We start from the raw sequence: 9,920 nt of genomic DNA, 5'->3' as shown, positions 1-9,920 counted from the left end.
TTGCCAGTCTGTGCCATCCCCACAGCAGTGGGTGTGTTTGAGCCCATTGCTAAGCACGCACTTAGTCCATCTGGTGGAGGTCTTCCTCTTTTTCACTGAACTCTCCTTTCCAAGCAGCATGTCCTTCTCTAAGGATCAGTCCCTCCTGAGAATGTGTCCAAAATAAATGAGACTGAGTTTGCCCTCCTGGCTTCTGAGGAGCGTCCTGGCTGTACTTCCCCTGAGACAGATTGCTGTTCTTCCAGCAGCCCACGGTGTATTCCGTATTCTTCACCAACACCACGATTCAAACGTGGCAGTTCTTCAGTCTTCCCCATTCATTGTCCAGCTATCGCGTGCACATGAGGCAATTGAAAGCATCATGGCTTAGACCAAGCACGCCGTAGTCCTCCAAGAGGCATCCTTGTTTTTAACACTTTAAAGAGGTCTTCTGAGATAGATATGCCCAGTGCAATGCGATGTCTGGTGTCTTGACTGCTGCTTCCGTGGTTGTTGACTGTGGATCCAAGTGAAATGAAGTCCCTGACAACTTCAATCTTTTCTCCATTTATCATGATGCTGCTTATTGGTCTGTTGTTGTTGTTGTTATGTGCCGTCAAGTCGGCCCCGACTCATAGCGACCCCTCTTTGGGTTTCCGAGGCAGTATCACTACGGAAGTAGGATTGCCCAACCTTCCTTCCGAGGAGTGGCTGGGGGGTTTGAACCGCCAGCCTTCTGGTTAGCAGTCAAGTGCTTTAGCCATTATGCTACCAGAGCTCCTGCTTATTGGTCTAGTTGTGAGGATTTTCGTTTTCTTTATGTTGAGGTGTAATCCACACTGAAGACTGTAGTTTTTGATCTTCATCAGTAAATGCTTCAAGTCTTCTTCACTTTTACAAGCAAGTTTGTGTCATCTGCGTATTGCAGGGGTTAATGACACATCCTTCTTTGCCTAAAATGAAGGCAAAGCAGTAGGTGCATGTAATTTAAAGATATAAAGGGTTAAATACTAAAGGGTTAAGGGTTTAGAGGCGATTACCTCTGAGCAGAGAAGGGGGAATTAGTGCATTTCAGTTCTTTTTAACCCTTTCTTTACTACTTTTTTAACACGTGCACATAAGAAATGGATTGAAATTTAAAAGCAGTATTTTTAATAACCCAGCATTATCTGCCAAAGTGAGCTCTCTCCTTCTCATCAGGAGATCTGAGGTCTGGTCACCTATGTCAAGTTGAGAAGCTCTGGCGACACGGTGATTAAGGCATTTGGCTGCTAACCACAGGGTTGGTGGTTCAAACCCACCAGCTGCTCCGTGGGAGAAAGATGAGGCAGTCAGCTTCTGTGAAGACTGACAGCCTTGGAGACCCTATGGGGCAGTTCCACTCTGTCCTCTAGGGGCGCTGTGGGTCAGAATGGACTCCATGGCAGTGGGTGTGGTTTGGGCTTTGCTTCCGTGAAGATTGACAGCCTGGGAGACCCTGTGGGCAGTTCCACTCTGTCCTCTAGGGGCGCTGTGGGTCGGAATGGACTCCAGGCAGTGGGTGTGGTTTGGGCTTTGCTTCTGTGAAGATTGACAGCCTTGGACACCCTGGGGGCAGTTCCACTCTGTCCTCTAGGGGCGCTGTGGGTCGGAATCCACTTGATGACAGTGTGTTTTTTGGTTTATGTCAAGTTGCACTGATGCGTTTTTACAGCCAATTCAATATGAAATGCATGGGCTCTGCTCTCAGAGATGTGTGTACCTGGCTTTGGTCTCGCCACGTAGTTCCATATGTCACGTTTACCTTCTCAGGGGCCCTGTATGTCCTACGGGCCTTCTCTGTAAGACCCACCGCATCTTACCCTGAGTCGCTTTCTGCACCCAGCTGCCCCTGAGTTGACTCCACCTCTGGGACCCCGGGGGTCAGAGTAGACCTGTGCCATAGAGCCTTCATGGCTGACCAGAAGTAGGTCTCCGGGCCCTGGTCCCTCGGAGTCCGGAAGCTCTGCTGGGACCTGTGCACCACAGGTGACCCTGGTGGGATTCGGGCATAGCTGCCAGTATCACAGCCACATGCGAGCCACCATCGTGTGTCACACTGACAGGCGGACTGACAGTCCCTCTCTGTTGCCAGCTGGGATTAGGGTGGGAGTGGAGCGTTGGGCTCCAGTTATTTCTAAGGTGCGCTGCCGCTCAGACGTGGAGTAGCCTGTTTAGCGCATGGGTCCTCAGGGTCGATGTGCAACGGACAGGCTTCCTGGCCGCGGGAGGAGGGCGAGGAGCGCTGGGTGACAGTCTCCCGACAGTGACAGGCGCTGAGCACAAGCTTCCTCTCTTGGCTGAGCCACGATTAATTGCAAATTAGCCCCCTGCTCCGTGACCTTTGAGCATTCATTGCTGATCTGCTTCGCGTCACTGAACTCTTTGCTAATATTAGCTTCTCGGGTCATTTCTCCTCATCAGTGACTTCCTCAGGTGACAGGCAGGCTGTTGATCGGACAGGCCGTGTCTGTGCCGGAGTCTGGTGGTCACTCCCCATCTCTAACCTGCACAATGTCAGCAGGAAGACCCCCAGGGGGTGGAGCGGGCTTTCCCAAGGGGCCTGGGCAGCCAGCCGCAGAGGCAGAGAGTGTGGGGAGCGGGGCGTACCGGCCGCCCCCGGCTTCTGCAGGACACCCACTGTAGTGAGGGCCAGCTGACCGACCTCCATCAGGTTTTCTCTAATGGAGTGTGTTGGCTCTGCCCTCCTCAGACTTTTTCAATCCGTCATGTGGGCCTTAATACAGAAGCCTCACTTTGCTTGGGCAGTCACAGCCGGAAGAGGGAACAGGGACGGTGTCGGAGTCGATTCTGACCCACAGTGACCCCATGTGGCAGAGTGGGGCTGCTGTAGATGGCTTCCAAGGCGGTGGCCTCTCAAAAGCCGTTGGCTGGGCGTGTCTTCAGAGGCACCTCTGAGTGAGTTTGAACCGCCAACCTCCCGGCCAGTAGTCAGGCGTCTGTGCATTGGCTCTAGGGACTCCCTGTGTCCCCTCTGCTGTCTCTGGGTGGCCTTCACCCCGGTCCCAGCCCAGCAGCTAGAACTGCCCTGGCCGGTGTTCTCCTCAGCTCTTTGTCACAACACCGCCTCTCCTCTCAGCACCATGTTCCGGAAGCGTCTTGCGTCTGCAGCCACTGGGATGCATTTCCACCCCTTGCCCGCATCCCCGCCCTTGGTTGGAATTCTTGTTTTAGAAAAGCTTGACAGTCTTCCCTTTTCCCAAATAAACAGCAGTAAAGCATACTGTGGGGAGTTTAATTTTGACGTTAAATGTAGTTTAGAGAAAAGTGGCAAAACTGTGTCACGTTTTTTCTCCTTTGTCACCAGATGTGTGAGCTAAACTAATTGTGGTTTGATACTCACAGAACAGAGATGGGCTCAGGATGTTCACTTTTCAGAAAAGAAACAGGGGTGTAAGGTGCATGAACGGGCCAGAACACTTGGGTGAAGGTGCCCTCCCCGGGGTGGGGAACCACGTCTGGGCCGAGGGAGAAGGCAGGCAGCTTTCTAGTAGCAAGTCCGCCTGGTGGAGTGCTGAGCTCACGGAGCTGTGGTGGGCCTGAACAGGTTGAAAATAGCGGTTGTACTAGATAAGCCAGTAAGAAAAGCCTCTAGTTAACGCTGGTAATAGAAAACCAGGATGTGCTCTTGTCCAGCAGCTGGAAGCCCTTAGCTGAGAGCATTTGGAGTGGTGTGTGGTGGTCTCCATGACGGGCTTTCCGGGGGATGCACCCTTAAGGGCTGTGGGTGAAGCCACTGCGGCTGGGCAATGACACTAGGCTCACGGTCCATCCAGGTGGATACAGGCCAGTGACAGTGACCACACCAGAGGGCTCCCCAACGGCCGAGGGCAGGGTCATGAGATCTTTGGCTTCCTATTAGGTGATGGGTGAGACCAGCCGTGCGTGAGTGTGTGACGTTATATAACGTTACATACCTCGTGTAATGTTGCACTGTGTCCACTTAGGAGGTTCCTACAGCATCTGTGTTTTCTCTCCCCCAGGGGATGTGAGTGCTTCGGAAGCCACAGGCCCTGTTATAGTGGTCCCTCCGGGCAACAGGAGCGTGGTGGCTGGAACCAGTGATGTCACCTTGGAATGCATAGCCAATGCCAGGTGGGTCCCCGAGTGCCAGCCTACTGCTGTTGTTAGCGTGCGTCCAGCCCGCCCCGCCTCACGGTGAGCCCGTGCACAGTGGAACGAAACGCTGCCGGGTCATTGCCGTCCCCTGAGGGCATGCGCATCAGACCGCCGTGCCCCACCGGCTCTCACGGCTGGTCGTCAGGAGGAGGCCCACAGGCCTTTCTCCCTGGCCCCTGTCGGTCTGGAAGGTCCGCCGAAACCTGTTCAGTGTCCTAGCAACAGTGGCCTTGGTGGACGCTCACAGAGGGCGAGTGAGGTGAGGCGCTGTCCAGTGGGCAGGCCACGTACACACACGCGTGCTTTGCTCCGTGAGCCGCGGTGCCCTTGTTGGTCCAGCTGGGCTGTGAGCATGTCCTGCCTGGGATGACAGGGAACCGAACACGATGGCTTTGTCCCGAGCCCAGCATCCAACAGTGCAGTGCTTCTCAGCCAAGCGCTGGGGGAGGGGAGGGCCTCCCTGAGGTCCTAGCTGAGGAGGAGCGGTGTGAGACCCTTTCCTGCGGCCCTGGGAGTTCTCTGCACCGTCCGTGGGCCGCACCTCCTGTGTGGCCAAGGCCCATCATTAGTGTTTATTTTAAGTATCCTTTTCCTGAACAAATGGAACCGTTAGTGCTCACGGTCCATTGCTGCTTCAATTAGCTGTCCCTGCTCAACAGCCCTTGAGCACAATGTACTGCTGAGGCGTGCCACTGTGAGGGAGGAGAGCGGGGTCGGGCTGACTGCGGACCGTCCCTCGTGCATCCTCCTGTGTTCGGGGTGTACTTGGCTGTGAAGTGCCTGGCCTTGGTGTCATGGCCACCTAGGTTTCTCACGGCGACTGTCCCTCCCGCCCTCTGTCCCCGCAGACCTGTGGAAGAGCTCAGCGTGTCCTGGAGGAGAAACGGCATCCAGGTCACCAGCGGGCTACACAGCTTTGGGAGACACCTCACCATCAGCAACCCGACGTCAGCCGACACCGGGATGTACGTGTGCGAGGCAGCAATGAGAGACGGCACCCGCGAGCCAGCCAGAGCCGCCGCCTTTCTCTCCATCATAGGTAATGGCCAAGCCGGGGACTGTCCTCCCAACAGGCCTGCAGTGACAGGAAGCATTAGCTGTCAGCTGTCTCGAGCCCCTCCAAGTCCTGGCGACCTTACATGCAACAAAGCAAAGCATTTCAGCGGGCTGGTCCTGCCCCGTCCTCACAGTGGCTGGCGTGTCTGAGTCTGCTGTTTGCTGTGGTGTTGGTCCATGTCCCCGAGGGCCTCCTTCACCCCCTGGTTCACCAGACACGACATCCTCCGCTAGCGACTGACCCCCCAGAGCAAGCACGTCAGTGTCGTGACCCAGAAGGTTCCACTAGCTGATTCTCGGGGTGAGTTCTGCAGGGGTGGTTCCTAGTCAGTCTGAGTCTGGAAGCTCCACAGAAACCTGTCCCCCAGGGGTGCCCCTGCTGGTGTTTGAGACGCTGATGGCATAGCTCACAGCCTCATGGTGACACACAAGTGATTGCATTAGGACAGACCGGTGGACAGGGCTGTGGCAATAGAGCAGCCCCTATCTTTCCCTAACTTCACTTTTCACTCAGCAAATGGAGGCAAAGTCACGTTCATTTTCCAAATCCATCCTGCTGTTCTTTCCAAGAACATTAAGTCCGTGGAAGCCAGGTTTTAGCAAAGTGTGGGTGTTCCTTTGTTCACACACCTTCCAAAGAGTTCACTCAATGACAGGGCCCGGCCAGTGCAGGGAGAAAATGCTTGCCTACGTGTCACCTCGAGTCTGGCCTTTGTGCCATTAACCTTTCACTGCACTCTGCTGTCAATGTTCAGAAATTAGTCGGCTGTGGTTATTTTTCGACCCAGAAGGAAGTTAAAAACCATCAGACGCTGTCACTTGCTGTTGAGTCGGCCCTGACTCATGGTGATCTTTTGTGTAACAGGACAAAGCATGTCTCCCCGTCTTCCTGAGTGTGGGTGTGTCTGAGCCCCTGTCATGGCCACCAGTCCTCCACTTTATCAAACACGACAGCCCTTTCTGGTGATCAGTCTTTCCCGATGACGTGTCTACGTTGAATGACGGTCCATTGTGATCTGTACGGTTGTCATTGGCTAGTTCTCAGGAGTAGATCACCAGGCCTTTCTTCCTGGTCTGTCTTCGTCTGGAAGCTCCACAGAAACCAGTGCCCCATGGGTGACCCTGCTGGTATTTGAGTTGCTGGGGACATAGCTTCCAGCCCCACAGCCACGCGCAGACAGTGAATTAGCTTTGGTTAAGGTAAGCTAGGGCAGAGGTCCTTCCCGGGAAAACAGCCACTTCTTCCGCAGCCAAGGAGGAGGAGGCACTGAAGTCAGCTCCCCTGGGGTTTCCGAGCTCTGCACGCGGGGACGTGTTTGTGTTCAGGAGGTGGGCGTTGCACAGTGTAAGGACAGCCTGTCTGTTATCAGATCACCAGACCACCATGCTGTGAGGCCCGTGCCTGCTTCTGTCTCTCGCTTCCCAGCTACTGTCATGCTCCCATCTTCCTCAGCAGATGTGATTGTTAACACCGTCTGACAACAGGATGCCTGGGAGGTTGGTTTGAGGAACCCCCTGTGCAGGAATAAGTAGTACCCACTGCTGTCAGGTTGATTCTGACCCACAGCACCCCTCCAGGACAGAGTGGAACAGCCCACAGGGTCTCCAAGGCTGGAATATCGATGGAAGCAAAGCCCAAACCACACCCAGTGCCGTGGAGTCCATTCCGACCCACAGCGCCCCTAGAGGACAGAGTGGAACTGCACCACAGGGTCTCCAAGGCTGTCAGTCTTCACAGAAGCAAAGCCCAAACCATACCCACTGCCGTGGAGCCCATTCCGACCCACAGCGCCCCTAGAGGACAGAGTGGAACTGCCCACAGGGTCTCCAAGGCTGTCAGTCTTCACAGAAGCAAAGCCCAAACCATACCCACTGCCGTGGAGCCCATTCCGACCCACAGCGCCCCTAGAGGACAGAGTGGAACTGCCCACAGGGTCTCCAAGGCTGTCAGTCTTCACAGAAGCAAAGCCCAAACCATACCCACTGCCGTGGAGCCCATTCCGACCCACAGCGCCCCTAGAGGATGGGGTAGAATTGCCCCAGAGGGTTTCCAAGGTGTATTCTTTACAGAAAGAACGCCTAAACCACACCCACTGCAGTCAATTCTGAGTCACAGGGCCCCTAGAGGACAAAAGAAAACTGCCCTATAAGCTTCCAGGATGCCAGTCTTTACAGACCTCCACATCTTTCTCCCATGGAGCAGCTGGTGGGTTCGAAGGACCAACGTTTGTTGAGCAGGAGAGTGTCTAAGCACTTGCCAGCAGGCCTCCTGAATTGAGAGCAGTGAAGATCAGAGAAGCAGAAACCCTTCCCAGAGCAGGAGCTCCATGCTGTGAATTCCGACTCGTAGCGACTCCCTGTGAGAGAGGGGAAGTGCCCGGAGGGTTTCCTAGGCTGTCACGTTCACAGGAACGGGTCACCAGGTCCTCCTGCAGAGCCTCTGGGTGGGTTTGCATGGCCAACCTTTCTGTTAGTAGCTGAGCACTTAACTGTTGTACCACAAGGACCACTCAAGAACTCCTTAAGTAGCACGTTTTCCAGTTTGCCACTTTGAGATGAGAAATGCAAAAGCTCAGAATGTCCCATGAAATTAGCGAGCATGTCAAGTCTACGGCATGAAGGGCTGTCAGCCTGAGGAGGCCACATCCCTGGAGATCTGTAGGAAATGGCTATGTGTCCTGCAACTCACCCGGCTGGTGCAGCTCAGACCCACCAGCCCCTCCGTGGGCGGGAGCAGCCGGACAGTAAGAGCAGGGTTCGTGTCACAGTCACTGCTGCTTCTGTGTCAGGGACCCAGCTGGTCCTCAGAGGTGTCTCTAACCAGGCCCTCGCGATCGGTGCACGTGGGTAACCAGGGCCTCGCGATCGGTGCGTGCGGGTAACCAGGGCCTCGCGATCAGTGCACGTGGGTAACCAGGGCCTCGCGATCGGTGCACACAGGTAACCAGGGCCTCGTGATCGGTGCGCGCAAGTAACCCCTTCCTGCAAAGACTTTCATCAGGCTGATCGGTAGGCACGTGAGCTTGTTGTAGTGTGACCCAGACTGAGAATCTGTGACATGTGGGTCTCCAGTAGATAGGGCCATTGTGTTAAACCACTTCCAGGCAACTTAGACAAGGCCTGTCTTCCTCCAGACTCGTGTTGGCTTCAGTCACCCTCCCTGGAAGTGCCAGAACCTGTCACAGGCACTTTGGACTTGGTTCATTTCTGGCGCACAGCCCCCTTCTTTGTCACACTCATTTAAATACACCCCTTTTCCCCAACATTTGAAGAAACGATTTCCTGTTGGCTACGTGCCCCGCGGGACACACCCCCACCCTGTCTCCGTGCACGTTTCGGGCTTGTGACCATCCTCACTCCCGTCCTGAGCTGTTCCTCCTCCACGGTCACCACTCCCTGCCCACCCTGCATCCTCTGTCCCTTGCGAGTTGCCTTGGTCCATTTGATCCTGTGTACGTGCCTAAGGGTTCCTGGAACATGTAGGTTTTATTGTGAAATCGTATGAAAAAACTGCCACGTCTCAATTCAGAGTGATGTCGGCTTTGGCCGCCCCATGCCCCACCGCCACAGAGGGAGCCTTCTGGAAACGTGGCCGACCCCTCAGGGCTGTCACTGGCGACACGGAGAGGAGCAGAGATGTGAAGACCCAGAACAAATCGGCTTCGGGGGCTTCTTTCGTTCTGATGAGACCAGCCAGGCCCGTGGCAGCATTTGCTCCGCCTTTGGGCCCCCCCTCTGCTGCTTGATCCCGGCAGTTTCAGCAGGTGCTCAGAGGTCTGACCCTGTGCGGACTGGGCCTGACGACTCCTGCCGTGACCCCCATGGCCCTTCCTCCGCTGTGGGACGTCCAGCCTTATCTGGGCCGGACCTCAGTCCCGTGCTACTGCTGTTTCTATAACATTCCCGTCTTCTCCGGACCTGGCCTCTGGTCCTCTGATAATCCCCCACCGCCCTACACCACCCACGGCCCTAACACCTCCCATTCTGCTGGCTGTACCCCACACACTGGGCCCCCAGCTGCCAGGGCCGAGCCCTCCTCCAGGCACACACAGGTCAACAGCCAAACACAGTGGGGTTTTAGTGGGTGTCTTCACCCCATCCCCCTCAAAGGGCCTTCCCCAAACCCGGGCTACGCAGCAGAAGCCGGGACGCCTGCATCACCTGGTACTGCTGGTAGATGAAGCAGCTGTGCTGTCTGAGAAGACGGGGTGGGCGGTGTGGCTCGTAGCTCCAGCCAGTGTGGGAGGCTTCCAGCCTAAACCAGAGAGCTGGTGCTGGCCTGATGGAGGCAGCCGTGGGGGTGACGGTCCACACGGCCATGGGTCCTGCTTCCCTGCCCTGTGGCTGGGCTCTGGCTCCTGCCATGGAAACTAGAAGCCCTGGGGCTGTCTGCCTTGACGGCTTGCTGGGTAGGCCTCGCTGTGAGGTCTAGAGACACCCCTTCTCCAATGGCCATCTGGTCAACAGCAGGTCCCTGGGTATCCCCGTGGCTTTCCACCCACATTCACACTGGGTGCCCACTGTGGTAGCAGAATAGTTCCCAACATGTCATCCTTGGGGCCTGTGCGTAGGCCGAGTTACATGGCAAAGGGAGGAGGTCTGGTGGTGCAATGTTTTAAGTGCTGGACTGTTAACTAAAAGGTCGACAGTTCGAACCCACTAGCTGCTCTGCAGAGGAAAGATGAGACAGTCGGTTTCCATAAAGATGACAGCCTTGGAAACCCTAC

The 9,920-nt window shown here is 55.5% G+C and overlaps 1 protein-coding gene across 1 annotated transcript in view; it reads left to right on the top strand.

The window, feature by feature from the left end:
- SDK1 (sidekick cell adhesion molecule 1) overlaps window positions 1–9,920 on the top strand; it is a 661,119-nt gene that overhangs the window by 371,427 nt on the left and 279,772 nt on the right. The window contains exons 6-7 of the mRNA XM_007942892.1: window positions 4,002–4,113; window positions 4,986–5,176. Of these exons, the coding sequence (XP_007941083.1) occupies window positions 4,002–4,113; window positions 4,986–5,176 (303 nt within the window). The remainder of the gene's footprint in view (window positions 1–4,001; window positions 4,114–4,985; window positions 5,177–9,920) is intronic.

The sequence above is a fragment of the Orycteropus afer genome, unplaced genomic scaffold, assembly GCF_000298275.1.
Source record: "Orycteropus afer afer isolate SDZICR_OR568_19922 unplaced genomic scaffold, OryAfe1.0 scaffold00006, whole genome shotgun sequence".
In the NCBI taxonomy this organism is placed as follows: Eukaryota; Metazoa; Chordata; class Mammalia; order Tubulidentata; family Orycteropodidae; genus Orycteropus; species Orycteropus afer.
The sequence above is the reverse complement of the archived record's forward strand: the minus strand, read 5'-3'. Positions and strand labels throughout refer to the sequence as shown.